We start from the raw sequence: 16,114 nt of genomic DNA on the forward strand, positions 1-16,114 counted from the left end.
AGTCAAGAATCATAAGGTACAACACTTAATAATGCTAGTCATAGGGTACAATAAGAAATCAAATCATACTAGGAAACAGTCAATATAGATTGTAAGGATACAAGCGACAAAGTTACAGTCATACAGTCACAAGTGGGAGGAGATGGGTGAGAAGGAGTGATGAGAAGATTAATAGTAAACTTTGAGGATGGGCCATGTTATTTTTTAACTTTGACTTATTGTTTAACAAATGGTCATACATTAAGGACTACCTGAATGATGCAATTTTATACATAGATAACAAAAATGCGACTGGCATTCAACAAATACAGATAATGTTGTATTCAATAATATTCTCCCAATTGTTCTGAAAGGACCTCCCCCAATCCTGAACAATAGATTTGGGCAAAGAGGGTAGAGTTATTGGGGGTGAGAGAGGAAAATCAATTAAAATTGTGTATCTTGTCATTGTGCTAATGAACGTCTTTATTGCATCAAAGAACTTTCTATCAGCAGAGACACCACACAGGGTAACACCCACTTCCTTCTTTGATAATTAAAAAGGTTATACATGTTCCTGATTGCAACCTAAGTGTGTGTCAGCACAATGCACGAATCTCCTAGTTGGTGGGAAGTTGGCATGCTTTGCTTGCAAGGTAATCTTTAATTAAAGATTCTAGAACAGCATAAGCTTGCTTTGATTTAAAATGCCATTGCTTGTCTTTTACCATTAGCAAAGAACACTGTACGTGCTAAAGGTGCAACTAAGATTGATGAATAAAACCAGGATTTTTCAAACGTGACAATTTTAAGTTACGTAGACTTCAACTTCCCCAGTCAGCATTTCACAGATCTTAAAGTTCCCAAGTTTGACAAACTATCAGGTGTGGAAGATAAGTGCCACAATTTAAATTCCAATGAAACTGATGTACTGCTCCTGCCTATACACAGGAATCTAATCAACTAATGGTCAGCACTATTTTGGCACTAGATTAGGGTTATTGTAATTCAAGGGTGTTGGATTTAAGACTGTTTGTCAGAATGTAGAGATTCCAGTCTGATTCCTCTTTTGAACCTGCTCCTACAAAGACACTGATCTAATCCATACAATTTTTTTAAATGTATACGTAACTGCTACATGGAAGCTTTGACTGATCAAATTCAAAATGGATTGTGAAGATTAATTCCACGTAACCCATTTGGTGACCACCATAGCATATGGAAAATTGCTACTAGGAATACAAGAGGAGTAAATGATGAAGGATTGAATCAACAAATAAAAGAAAAAATGGAGTTCTGAATGCATGTGGTTTGATTTTGTTGAATATAGCTAATGAATAGATGCAAATGTTGATGCAGATTTAATTATTAATGAAAGAGCTAAAGGGTTAAAATGTACATCAGAAAGTTGGGAGAAAATGTGCAACATTCTTGGGATAAAATCCACTTCAAATAAATTGTTTAAGTATATTCACATATAAACATAGCAAATGGATGAACATAAATATAAAATGAAATGAAAGATTGGGGAATATTAGTCAGGAATACAAAGGTGATAAGACATACTATTATCTGACAAGTTCAAGAATGGATACTGAAAAAAAAATAAACATAAAAAGAAGTAAAATAGAGTGAAAGTAGTGTATTTGCAGGAAGAGGAAGTAGAATTCTTGCATAAAAATAGTAAAAGATACAGTCATCTTCTAACAGAATGAATAAAACTGAATTTAAAAAAAGAAAATATGGAACCTGCATTGAACAGTGGAAAGAATAACGTAATTGAATATCATAGTACTCTATGGAATAATGACAAATAGGAAAAATAATGTTTGGTGGAACTATGAAATAAAGGAAGTACTGCAGTTAGTGATGTACAGAAGGATTATTGTGAAATGAGAATGAGAGAAATAAACTTTATAACGCCTATGCAGAAAAATGGCAACTTCAAAGATTGAAATCAAAAAGCAGGATAAAGTTTAATTAAATTAAATTAATTAATTATTAATTAAAATGTACCACAATCTTGAAATAAGATTTAGGGAAGTGAATGAAGAGGGCTAAACAAGGTCTCTTCAGCAGAGTGAGTGGGATTAAAAATAAAAGTGATGGAATAATTTTGTGTGAAATTGAAGTGACAGAATGCTGAACGAGTGTCTTATAGAACTGCATGGGAATGACAGTGATGCATCCAGGAACAGAATTTGAGAAAATACTGTATTATCCATGTTAGCACCCAAGAAAAAAGTGATGAAAAGAAAGTCATAATGCTGTGAAAAATATTGAAAAGTGTTAAGCTTTCAGGTGTAGATGTTGTAATTGGAGAAAATATTAATACTGTTTGCTTATGCAGCTAGTCCTCCATTTACAAGCATTCATTTAGTGGCCATTCGAAGTCCAACGGCACTGGAAAGAGTGACTTATGAGCAGTTTTCACACTTATGACCATAGCAACATCCCCACGGTCTTGTGATCAAACTTGGGTGCTTGGCAACTGGCACGTATTTTTTGACAATTGCCACATCCTGGGATCACGTGTAACCTTCCCTGCTGGCTTTCGACAAGCAAAGTCAATGGGGGAAGCCAGACTCGTTTAATGACCACATGATTTATTTAACAATTGCAGTGATTCGCTTAACAACTGTAACAAAAAAAGGTCCAAAGTGGAGCAAAGCTCACTTAATAACTGCCTTACTTAGCAATGGAAATTTTGGGTTCAATTCTGGTCGTAAATTGAGGACTATCTGGAGTGTGGCTCTGCAACTTGTTTAATAAGCATATGTGAAAACTACATTCATCCCTAAATAAAGGTAGCAAGAGCAAAGAGAAAAACTGCAGAGGAAATAGTTGATCAAACGTATCTAGAAAATTCCAATCAAAAATTTAAGAAAGGTGAAAATAGCACTAAGCAATAGCACTTAGACTTAGATACAGCTTCACTGTGCTTTACAGCCCTCTCTAAGTGGTTTACAGAGTTAGCCTATTGGCCTCAACAGTCTGGGTCCTTATTTTACCCACCTTGGAAGGATGGAAGGCTGAGTCAACCTTGAGCCTGGTGGTATCTGCCACATTACAGTCAGCAGAGTCAGCAGAAGTAGCCTGCAGTACTGCATTTAGCCACTGAGCCACCATGGCTCATATGGAGAAGCTAAAGTACCAAAGGGGAATTTAGAATTCAGGCAAAAAAGCACTTGCCACATGAACACCCCCAGATCTAACAACTGTTGATAAGAAAGACCAAAAAAAAAAAGGCTAGATAGTGGACGTAGTAGTACCTGGAGATAGAAGAGAAAGAATGGGAGAAGATCACGGAATACAGGTACTCCTCGAGTTACAACCACAATTGAGCCCAACATTTATGTTGTTAAGTGAAACATTTGTTGAGTGTGTTTACCCCATTTTATGAGTTTCCTTGCCACAGTTGTTAAGTGAATCATTGCATCTGTTAAGTTAGTAACCCGGTTGTTAAGTGAATCTGGATTCCTCCATTCATTCCTCCATTGAAAAATACTGTGTAGAATGGCTGCTTTTCCTAACTTCATTATATGGACCTGAGAGTTTTATATAACAGAAAGAAAGTGGAACACAAATGCCTGGAGTATTTAAAAGTGGAGCAAAATGAAAACAGGAAAAATCAAGAGAGAATGGGTACTAAATAAATGTCAATAAATACAAAGGTGGCTGACCTCTAGCAAAGATTAAGAGAATAATTGAGATGATTTGGTGTGTGAGAGAAATAATCACAAAATCTCAAAACCAGTATATAACAGAAGGGACAAAAGGAAAGGAGAAATACATTTCTGACTGCAAATTATTTCATCCTCAAAAAGAAGGAGTTTTATGAGACATCCTTTCCAGGCTGTCATTGAACAATATGAGAATAACTGGGAAAATTCTCCTTAAATACCAGCATACAGTATCTATTACAATGTGGGAAATGAAGCAGCCATGATTTATAAAGTAGCTGGAGAAAGTGAGACAAGAAAACAAAGGAAAGAAGGTTACACCGCAGTAATTATAGTAAATCTTTGTTAATGGAGCTAACTGGAGACTACTAGGGTGATGTCTTCAATCTGATGGGATTACAACTCCTCAGATCTTCAGCAGTCTACCTGTGGGTTACTCCCTTAGCCCATATTCCATGGATTCAATCCCTGTTTTCCCCCATTGCTGCTCCAGATGTTACCCAATGGCAAAAAGACAGGCACACTTGTTGTTTTATTGTCATGGTTACCATCAGTTTGGAATGGGCAAGACTAGCTGTTCAAATGACTCCTGTTGAGAAATTCTGATTGCAGTAGTCAACTATACAAGTCTACTTACTCTTCTGGAAACTCCACGGGCTTGTTTTTGATCTTATTGTGAAGTGCCAGGATGAATTCGTCGATGAAGGGACACTGAAAAACAAATCATTTTTCCATTCGTTTTGGCCTATAGAAAACCTTACACTGACAGTAACAGTCAAGGCTTAGGTCCTAAGCAGCTTTTTTAAAGAACTGATTGTTGTGGTATTTGAACTCATATACCAATATTCTTATGATTCATAGTCATTTTAATGTGTTATATTATTTTTGTTTTTCACTTATACTGTAATGGAAGCTATTTGCATTTCAATTAAAATAACTAATGATCAGTGAATATATGCATTACTGAACAATCCATCCCTCATTGAGTTATTGTTTCAGAGGTATTTCCTTACTTAAACAAGGAGCAGAATGACCAAGGGTGGGCAAAAAGCAGTGAGAGAAGAAGCAGGTTTTGATTTCCTGCCAGCTTCCCCACTGAGTTTCTTTGGGAATCTGGTATTTCCCTTCCTCCCCTTCCCCTCCCCTCCCTTCCCTTAGCAATACTTAACAAGGTGCTTCAATCCAATATATATAGGTGCAAATTTTAGTATGTCTTATTGGGTGAAAGACACAATAGAAAGACCAAAAACAGATGATTTAACTCTTAACACCCTCCTACAAAAAAGTAGCCCCCATTTACAGACTCCTTACCTTCCCATATACAAAACAAAAGAGAGTGATACCCATTGCCCAGACATCTAGAGCCTGAAAGAAAAAGAAACATTTATTTAATGTATTTATCTTATGTTTTAACATTTTTTATTTCTCATTTTTTTCATGGTCTGGTACTATATGCCGGTTTGAGGATTTCGTCTTTCTTGGGAATTTTTTTTCTAAAAGTTTTTTATTTGTTTGTTTGTACTTCTGCTAACCTTGGAGTTTCCCTGAGATGTGATGATAATACCTTCTTACATGTGGACAATGCCATTTTGGGCTGGATAAGTATTAGTCTTCATAAGCTGAACATCAGTTCTAAAGGTAAGGATTTGGAGGTCTGATACTGAACATAGAAGATGGATATGTTCATACGGCTTCTGAAACGTTCACAACTTTCTCATGAAAATCAAGAGAAATGAAGTCTTATATAAATAATAACATAGGGCTGGAGTGTCCAACTTGGTAACTTTAAGACCTGTGGACTTCAACTCAAAGAATTCCCCAGCCAGACATGCTGTTGGACGTCTCTGATGTAGGGCGAACAGTAAAGCGAAGAATATATTGTTATTGGGTTAGGAATACATATTTCTGATGATTTTAATGTGGTTATGCTGTAAGCTGTCCTGAGATCGCCAACAAATAAATGTAATTAATAATAATCATACTCCCTCCAATTGAATGTGCATGCTAAAGCAATATCGAAAAACAAGGATTCTACCTTTCCACTGAAGCTCTTTCCAGAATCTGAAATAGTTTCAGGGGCCATGAAGGCTGGGGTCCCAGCAGTGCTGGAGAGCTGGGCATCACTGCCTTCAAACTGATTGCTCACTCCAAAATCAGCAATTTTGACATGTCCATCATCCCCCAAGAGCAAGTTTGATGGTTTGATGTCTCGATGAATGATCTTCTGATAATGCACTGGAAAGGCAAAAAAGAAAACATGGTATCCAATGGTGGCTAAAGGAGCGACTACTTCCATTCAACATTATCTTATAAGAATTCCAAATAGGATGGTTGCTGTCTAAATATCTTCTTTGCTGATTGTCTGTCTCTCTTGACCTTGTATTCCCAAATTTTCTAACTGTCAGCATTCCAGTGAACCACCATTCTGATCAGTAACTCCAAGACAAGCATAATCTCAAAAGTACGTTTATTAGAATAGCACCTGGCACATCTGTGGAATTTCTAAACTAAAAGTTTCCCAGACTTCCCACAATGTCCCAAACTAAAAACCATCCCCTTTTCTCCCATCATCACATCATATGAACCAATCCCAAGTAAGTTCCTTTTGCTTCTCTATGACCCTGAACTAACAAAAAAAATCTATTTTGTCTACTTAGAGCTATTCAATAAAAATCACCCCCCTCTCACTTTCTCAAACTATGTGGCAGCGATGAATGAGGATTCTAAAGCTGACACTAACAACAAAGATGGCTTCATAGGCTCTAAGAAAAGTCAAAACTGTTGTAGGACAATATATCCATTAAATCAGCTCAGGTGCCACAAACTACCAGTAGCAAATATATTTTTACATCTCTCCAGAACTTTCCATTATGAAGAACCCCCCCCAATTCAAGGGCAACTTAGAGTAACTACATGCATTATTCATGATGTTTTCTTGGCAAAATGCACCTTTTTTAAAAAAACAGTAATTTCTCAATTTATCCTACACTTCTGGGATTTCCTGATGGTTTCTCACCCTATGTAGCTTTTTAAAAAAAAATCAACTAAGGTTAGTTGGGCACTGCCATCTAGTCATCAATAGGGAAGGTGGTATAGGGCAAGATAGCCTGTTTTCAGTTACAGTTTTATGGAAGAGGCTTCCAATAATTAAATTAGAATTAGATTCAGTATCAGATGTTATGGGCTGCAAAATCGACCACTTGGTTCCTGGGCAATTTATTTTAAAAATCAACAAAATTCTGTCAAAATTGTTTCCACTATGGCCACATTCTTCTCACTGTTGTTTCTGCTTATGATCATTCAAAAATAATATATGCATGTATTATTTTTTGTAAAATATATATTGCTTTTCTAAGACATCAACTTGCCAAAACAAGATATTCTCTGAGGCACTCCATAGAAGGGAATATGTTAAAATTAATTTTTTATCCGATTTATATCTTTCCTTTCCCTTGGTAGAACATCACAAAAATGCAACAATATTTTTAATAAGTTAGAAACAAGGTAACTTAAATCAACTTAAACTTTACAAATATCAAAATCATTGACATTTTAAAACCTGAGGAGATAAGCCCTAATTGTTCTTGTAAAAGCAAACAGAGTGAAAGTCTGAGCACAGACCCCAAGGGAGTAGACTATATTTAAAATTAGAAGTGTGCAAAACTCCTCACTTCATTCAGAACATTGTAAACCATTTTTAATTCGAAATATTAAATTCTGGAAGACCACCAAGTCCTCTTCAGAACTATCAGATTGGTGAGGTCTAGAAGGAAAATGTTCCATTCTAGGAACAGTCACTTTTTGCCATTACATATAAACATCTAAAAATACTCTTTGTAAAGACCAACGGCATTGGAAGACCAGTTTCCCAGAAGCTGAGAAAGACCAGTTGTCAGCTTTGAAATTCAGCTGTCACATTTTTTTAGAGAGTTAGAGGAGTTGAAAAGTTCAAGGTTATTCTGTGTGTCGTATTAAGAATTTCCAGTTGCAGTTAATTGGTTCTCATGATTTATGAAGTGTAGAAGTGGGAACAGAGAAGGGAGAAGGTGGGTTCTGTGTAACACGCAATAAAACTTTCACTTGGGAAATTGCTTTTGACATGCCAGATCTGTTCCTAATAAATCAATTGGAGAGATAATGTCTCGGAGTGATTGATATCATGGATACTTTCTGGATGCTTGACACCAATATAAAAAGTTGCCTTAACTTGTCAACACTAGACCCCATGGATACTTTCTGGATGCTTGACACCAGTATAAAAAGTTGCCTTAACATGTCAACATTAGGCCCTGGCAAACAAGGGGAAGTTATTTAATTGGACTGCTGTCTCCACAACATCCGTGAAAATTCACAATCTATAACAGAGACAGTAGGATCTGTCTGTGGTTCAGATAAAGCTCCAGAGACAGGAAGAGGTTTCTGTGACTGGAGATGTTAAGTATAAAGGACATGAAGCTTGGTGGATTTTTGAAATGCCAGTGATAGCATTCATTGATGACACCTTGAGGTCAACTATAGCTATATTTAAATCAAGTTCCACTCTCAATTATAACAACAGTTCCGATCCTGTCTCTTGGGAACTTTCAGATTCTGATCAATTAGAACAGTATTTCCTAGTCTTAGTCATTTTAAGATGTGTGGACCTCACCGTCCAGATTACCCCAGCCAGCATTCAACTCCCAGCATTCTGGGAGTTCAAGTCCATACATCTTAAAATGACTGTCAGCCCTGGATCCATCTTTGGACAGACTTAACAGGGCTGCCATAGCAGGGGATGGGCGAGCTGTGGGAATTGGGAGAGTAGCGAAGGGAGTATAGTCACAACAACGTTCTTTCACATAAGATCAAGGAAGGGCTGCTGGCACCTGGAGGGGAGTGGTCGAAATTTGGCAGCAGCTGAGACAGGAGATTGATTGGGCCATGTGATGTGAATGTCACTGGACAGGGCAGGGTGTGAGTTTTAGTGTGGGTGGGGGAAAACACGGGATTTCAGATTCAGGTTTTCCCCAGATGTGCCAATATGACTTCTCTAATAAAATCATACTTTGATGGACTTTGTCTCGGAGTTCTGAATTGCAATGAGGGGTTACTTGGAATGCTGACAATGACTAAAATGGCGAAACATTGCATTAAAGAATAGAGTAAGCTCAGTTTAATTGGCTAATTGGAGGAAGGTTGTCTATTATTCTGGAATATCCATCAAATCTCAAAGTACATCATTGCATCATAGATATTAAGAGGTTGGACAACCATTTGTCTGAAAAGGCATAGGGTTTCTTGTTTGAGCAGGGATTAGATTAGAACACCTCCAATATACCTTCCAATTCTGTTATTCTGTTTATCTGTTATTCTACCACCTTTGACAGATTGTAAAACTATGAAGATATTTTATTTATTTATTTTTGTCAATTGTTTACAAGATAATAAGTATAAGTATATACATAGTTAGGAATACATGAAATGGGTACATATAAGAAAAATATAAGAAACAATAGGACAGGGACGGTAGGCACGTTGGTGCATTTATGCACGCCCCCTACAGACCTCTTGGGAAAGGGGTGAGGTCAATAGTAGACAGTCTAAGGTTAAAGTTTTGGGGGTTTGGGGAAGAAACCACAGAGTCAGGTAGAGTATTCCAGACATTGACCACTCTGTTGCTGAAGTCGTATTTCCTGCAGTCAAGTTTGGTGTGGTTAACCTTGAGTTTGTATCTATTGTGTGCTCTTGTATTGTTATGATTGAAGCTGAAGTATTGATTGACAGGTAGGACATTGCAATGTATGATTTTATACACTAAGATCAGACCGAAGGCGGCGTAGTTCTAGGTTTTCTAGGTCTAGAATTTCGAGTCTGGTGGCATAGGTATTCTGCAACGAGTAGAGGAGTAGAGAACTCTTCTTGTGAAATATTTCTGGACTTTCTCAACTGTGTTAATATCAGATACATAATGTGGGTTCCAGACTGATGAGCAGTATTCGAGTATTGGTTGAGCAAATGTTTTGTATGCTCTAGTTATTAGTGTAATATTACCAGAGAAAAAGCTCCGTAAGATTAGGTTAACAACTCTTAACACCTTTTTGGCTATGTAGTTATAGTGGGCTCTAGCACTTAGATCATTAGAGATGAGTACTCCAAGATCCTTGACAGAGTTTGGATCATCAACAAGGTCTTGACTATTCAGACTGTATTTTATTTTCTGATTTTTTTTTGCCAATATGTAGGACAGAGCATCCATTTGTTGAGATTTGAAGTTGCCATTTGTTTGGTCATTCTGATACATAGTCAAGGTCTTTTTGAAGGGTAGCAGTATTGTCTGTGGTATTGAACAGCTTTACATCATCAGCGAAGAGAACTTAGTTGCTCGTAATGTGATCACAGAGGTCATTTATGTAGAGTATGAAGAGAATTGGTCCTGAAACACTGCCTTGGGGGACATCACTGTTGACAGGTACAGAATTTGATAGGACGCTCCCAATTTTGACCATTTGTTGTCTGTTTGACAGGAATGCTTCTATCCAGTTATACAGGTGTCCAGAGATACTGTAAGATTTTAGTTTTAGGAGTAGTTTGTCGTGTACCACTGAATCAAAGGCTTTACGGAAGTCTATATAGATTGCGTCTATTGCAGTTATAATTGGGGATTACGTCGTTGTGATGATTTTTGTGTGGACGTATGTTGAGACAAAAGTCAATCATGTTGTGGTCACTGTTGGAAAAGGGTTCTTTAATTTGTATTCCATAAATTGAATTCAAACTATTGCAGAAGATGAGATTGAGGCAGTTATTAAATCTAGTGTTGTTGGTTACTTGTTGTTCTAGTCCCAGATTTGTTACTGCATTGTAGAAGGTTGCATCTGTGGGTTCAGTTGTACATTCGTTAAGGGTCCAGTTAATAGGAGGTAGATTGAAGTCACCAAGAAAGATAAAAGCATGTGGGCGTGATGCTGCCCAGGTTAGTCCTTCACTTTCCACTATTCATTTAGCAACATTTCAAAGTTACGATATTGAAAAAAAATGTATAAGCATTGTCACATTTGTTGTAAAATAGAATAGGGGTAACAGAGTTGGAAGGGACCTTGGAGGTCTTCTAGTCCAACCCCCCGCCTAGGCAGGAAACCCTACACCACTCCAGACAAATGGTTATCCAACATCTTTTAAAAAACCTGCAGTGTTGGAGCATCCACAACTTCTGGAGGCAAGTTGTTCCACTGATTAATTTTTCTGTCAGTAAATTTCTCCTTAGTTCTAAGTTGCTTCTCTCCTTGATTAGTTTGCACCCATTAGTTTCCACCCACCAAAAATCAAATTAAATTTTAATAGTCTTTTCCAGATTCAGATTCAGCATATTTGCCTATTATGAGGGAGAGGGTGGCAAAAATTCAGATTGAAATTTTATCCATTGCATCTAATAGAGTTCATAAAAGGAAGGTTTTATTTTGCCTCCTCTATTTCATTTTCTGCAATTCTATTTCAAATACTAAGGCCATTTCGTTGAGCACAGAGGAGGTTGATTTGTTTTATTCTATTTTCAATCACTCTTACGACAACTATGAGCAATTAAATTACTGTTGTTCACTGCAATGAAATGTTTTACTTATTGAATCCTTGCTATTCAGCCTACTGAATTATACCAACATTGCATATTGACTGAAATTCTGATGCAAGTTTAAAGAATAGGAGGTTTGCTTAGATTATAGATCCACCCTGTTTGCATAATGGTTCAATACATTTCTGGAATTCAACAAAGAATGAAGAAAAGGCAAGACAATATTACCTTGCAAAAACTTAAAGAAATTTTATCACAAAACAAAACCCTTTTTATCTCAAAGGGTTTCTGCACCGTACATCTGTGCAATTTCATATATGTCTAATCACCACCAAATTTGATATAACAAGCTTTCACGTGAGAATGCCCCAAATTCAACCAGTGAAAGAGGATTGAGAGAGGTAGGCCATTTGATTAATCTATTTCTCTTCAAATGACTTTTAAGGTTCATGAATTGCTAATTATCTCTTCTTTTTTTTTTTGGCAAGTTTCATTTTGTACAGGGTGGAAACTAAGACAGCATTTGCTTGAGAAGACCTTTACTCTGTGGCTTTTGGCACCATGGATGCAAAAGGATCTGAAATTCTTCCTCCTTGCAGCAAAAACTTCCAAATCTGTATGTGATCTGCATCTCTAGTAACCAGAAATATTGCTGCAGTAGCTGGACTGCAGTGATTATGACTTTTTGAGGATGGGATGGATGTCTGCACATTCCTTTTTAGGTATTTAAAATCAAAGTCTATGTTTGAAACTAAAAAAAATTACAGGATCAAAAATGGTATTCACCATTAGTGTCACCTCGAAAGAGTTCAACACCCTATGGAAATTAGAACCAACCACAAGAATGCAGAACACGTACAAATTTCTCATAGATTCATATAATACCAGGCAAGATGGATGTGAGTATTTCTCCTTTTCACTTTTAAAGCTCTTAGGTTCCTAACTCACAAAATAATCAGGCAGATGTTTTGCTGTGGAACCCAGAATTCTGCTTATCTATGATCCTACTCCTACCTCCATTCTTCACCCAGAAAACTGCCCACACCAACATCTGGCTTACCTTGTGAGACTCATGGGGTCAGAAATGAGGCTGCTTCCCTAGCAGATAAAATCCATAATCAACAAAAATAGGTGCCAACTCATAAAACATTTTGTATACACGTTTTATAGTTGACAACAGAAAGAAGGGGGGGAGTTTCAAAGAGCAGGCAACAGTGTGAAATCGAAAGTACATTCCATTCATATTTTCTTCAAAGACTGATTAGATGGCTGAGGCTTCTGCCACGAAAAAATCTAATTGGAGAACATGATTGATGACTCTTGGCTACGGACGTTTTTTGTTGGATGATACACCCAGAGGGGTGAGGGGAAAAGCAGGATCAAGGGTGACAGTGAATTACGTATCTCAGAGTTGGCTATGCCCAGGTTCGTGCCGGATGTAGAATGTTACCTTCAAATAATTCCTCTTTAGTTTTGGGAGTGTGGCTTGAGGCTCATGATTTAATTGGAGTAACTGCCAGAACCCTGGCAATAGGAACCAAGTATGTGGGCTTGGAAGATGATCCCTAGGATCCCCCAATCTCACTCTTTCTTTTCTTGGGAATGAAAACTTCATCACAGTGAATATCTGACTAACTAGCTGTGTGTTCCCTGAGGGAAGACATCTTCACACTCTGGTGTGAGAGCCAGTCAGCTGGAGTACTTAAAACTACCCATCTCCAATGTCAAGATGTATTGCTGTGCTTGATGTGAAGCCTAACAACTACTGTGTTTCTTTCTGTTTGAGCAAAGACTAAAACGGGCAAAATAGAAGATAAATGAATATCTACTGAAAGGGCACTGGGTGATCTGTAGAAGATGGATGAGATTTTCAATTATTTGAGAATAGCTATAACACAAAATCTCCATTCCCCATCTCCCATCCATACAGATGTTGAAATAGAAATAATAAATATCTTCAAACTTGTATATCTTTGAACCTCTCAATTCCCCAGAGAAGAGCGATTCTATTATTTATTGCAGAAAAAGTTTACATTGGAGTCTGTGCCATAACCAAGGCCCTGAGGGATTTTTAAAAGTAAGACAGAAATAAAGAATAGCAATTGTCTTCCCTGATCACCTTTCTTTTCTAACCCATTTTTTTTCATTGAAAATCAACAGAAAGAAATCAATCTATGCTCACTCCAGGGAGGACACAAATACCAAAGATTTTTTTTTAAAAAAGAATCAAACACAGGTAAACATAAAACAATTTAATTGCTATAGAAAAATTACTTAAGGGTAAATATTGTTACACAAAATAAACTTATATAAAATATCCACATGAAATATAGTCCTCCAATTATTTAAGTTTCTTGTAAGAGTCCAGGGATGAGACTTTGCTTAAAATTCTGTCCTCTTAACGCAGAGTTGTTCTAAGAACATAGTGTGAAGGAGATGAAATATTGATTCAGAATAAACTTCACACTGGGTTGGCCAGATGCATTTTGAATGCTTCCTCAGTGATCTCAAAGTCTTCTCATCAAAATACTGCCAGTAATGCAATCATTGCTGTCAGGACTAGATCACTGAAGGTCAGAAGGCAAGGTATTCACTCTCTGGACTCACAATTCTCAAAGAAACCATGGAATGTCCCACTGTTGCCATGTCCCACTCCTTTTCACTTTTCAATGTTTAGAGGGTTGACATCAAGGAAGAAAAAACACCTAGGCTCAGTGGCTTCCAGGAGATACTTGCATGTGCTCAAAACAAGTATAGGCTACCCTAGGGTGCAAAAATGTAAACAGGTGACCTCATAAGATCAGCCACAATCACCATGGTTTATGCAGCTCACCTCACCTCCCAAATAACATTCATTTCATATAATGCAACTTATGAAACCTTCTTTCCAAATGGTCCTGCCCACTGTGGAGAATCAGCTTCTAACTACAGTATATCAGGTTTGTGAGCCTTGGAAATCTACATCCCTGGATCATTGACATGATAGACACACAGACAGACAGACAGACAGACAAAGAGGCAGATGGATATGACACTCTACAGGCAGATGGATATGACACTCTACAACATGGCTTTTTGTGTCAACATGCTTTTGCCTCATAGCAAACTCCCTACCATTTGGGGAAGGGGGAAGAGAAAAACGTGTTACCAGTGGAGGAGAATGTGTTTCAATTATATTAGCACATTGCACTGTCTGCCAAAGCTGCTGCTAAACTGCATTAAATTGGATTAATGGAGAAATCTCCTGCAGTTCAAGGACAAAATGCAACCTCAAAGGACTGCTGCTTCACTTTACTATCAGCTTCATGTCATGGAGCAAAGAAATTATTTAGCACCTATCAAAAGAAATCTGCAGAAGAAAGTAACTGAGGTGAGTTGGGGGATAGTATCTGAGAGAGATTCTTTTTCTCAGAAAGACACCAAGGCCAATTTGTGTTAGATCCATAGAAATATAAAGAGAAGGGACCGTGAACTGAGAATGCTATACTGTGCTGAATAATCAGACTATTGCTCCTATCTAGTTCAGTGCTGCCCACTAGGCTTACCCTGGTCTGGTGGCCCTCAAGTTGTGCTGGACTGCAACCTGCTTCATCACGAATAAGCATGGCCGAATTCAGTGCTGGGAAGGGATGATGAGAGTGGTAGACTTCCTGACATAGGCCCAGCAAGGAAAAAAAAATTATCAGCCCAATTTTGGAGATTGAACCTGAAACCTTTTGCAATGGAAAGCATATGTTCTTTCTTTAAACTGAGAATAAGCAACCTTATGGGGCCTGGGAAGCATCTCTTTTCGATGGTTGTCTTTTGGTTCTGAAACAATCTCCCCCAGACAGGTCAAGGTCAAGGTTTCCTCAGTCCAGTTCCTGTGTCTGATTCTAGGGGCAGTGCTCCTCTCCTGTGATGACCCAGGGTGGGATACAAAATAAACACAGTCACAAAAAACAGGTGAAGCCCCTTTTATTCTTTCACTTTGCTTCCAAGCTCCAAATATCCTTGACTGGAGACCAAAAGCTCCCATACAAGCAGTTACAAGGAGGAAATGCCGTTCAAATTATAAAGAGTAAAAAACAACACAAACCAGGCAAGATAAAGGCTGGAAGACATCCACTGATATCAGAACACACACTGGGAAGGATGCCAAACTCAGAGAGGAACAATAAACTAGAGATATTTCCACACTTTTGTTTCCAGCACTCGCCAGTACACATGTCTGTCCTCCTATTCAGTTGTCACAGCTGCAGTCCATAAAGAAGATCAAGGCCCTCTCCTCCCCAGTAGACCACGTCTCTCCCTTATCCTCTCCTCCCTGTGTGCCCTAGGATGGAGATGGGATGGGCCTGGGTCCTCCTCTGACTGCCCAACCGGCCTCTGCCCTTCCCCAGCCTCTTCCACAACCCCCAGAGCCACATTTCCACTCCCTGTCTGCTGCTCCTCCTCTCCCTCCGAGTCAGTCTCCACCAGGGATATGACATCTCCATTTCTTAGCATTGTCCAAAAGATGCTTCAGTGGTCATGTGAACAACATGGCAAAAGCACACAGAACAATATTACTTTCCCACCAAAATGGTACTTATTTACAGTATTTACTCACATTTGCAAGCTTTTGAACAGCTAGGTGAGCAGAGCTGGGGCAAGTAATGGGAGTTCACCCCATTGCACAACACCCAGGTCTTGAACCCAAGCTGACAAGCTTAGCATCTTTAACCGCTGAGGCATTGTACCCCTTCTCTCTCAGGTATATGAATCTAAAAGTAGAATTCCAAAGAAGATGGGGGCTTGTTAGCTATGTAATGGGGGAGCCTGTGGTCAGTGCTGGACATCAAATCTAGTGTTACCTTGACACATTTCTACAGAAAATGTGTGTACTGGGTCTTTTGAAAAAAGGCACCAGGCTGACAGTGGCCTC

General features: G+C 38.1%; 1 protein-coding gene across 2 annotated transcripts in view; it reads right to left on the bottom strand.

Moving 5' to 3' along the window:
• CAMKK1 (calcium/calmodulin dependent protein kinase kinase 1) overlaps positions 1-16,114 on the bottom strand; it is a 127,425-nt gene that overhangs the window by 26,751 nt on the left and 84,560 nt on the right. For both annotated transcript variants that reach the window (XM_026708422.2, XM_087926972.1), the window contains exons 10-12: positions 5,698-5,897; positions 4,974-5,027; positions 4,300-4,373 (exon numbers count right to left, since the gene is read on the bottom strand). In XM_026708422.2, the coding sequence (XP_026564207.2) occupies positions 4,300-4,373; positions 4,974-5,027; positions 5,698-5,897 (328 nt within the window). The remainder of the gene's footprint in view (positions 1-4,299; positions 4,374-4,973; positions 5,028-5,697; positions 5,898-16,114) is intronic.

This window comes from Pseudonaja textilis, chromosome 1, assembly GCF_049901715.1.
Source record: "Pseudonaja textilis isolate UNSWEBS1 chromosome 1, rPseTex1.2, whole genome shotgun sequence".
In the NCBI taxonomy this organism is placed as follows: domain Eukaryota; kingdom Metazoa; phylum Chordata; class Lepidosauria; order Squamata; family Elapidae; genus Pseudonaja; species Pseudonaja textilis.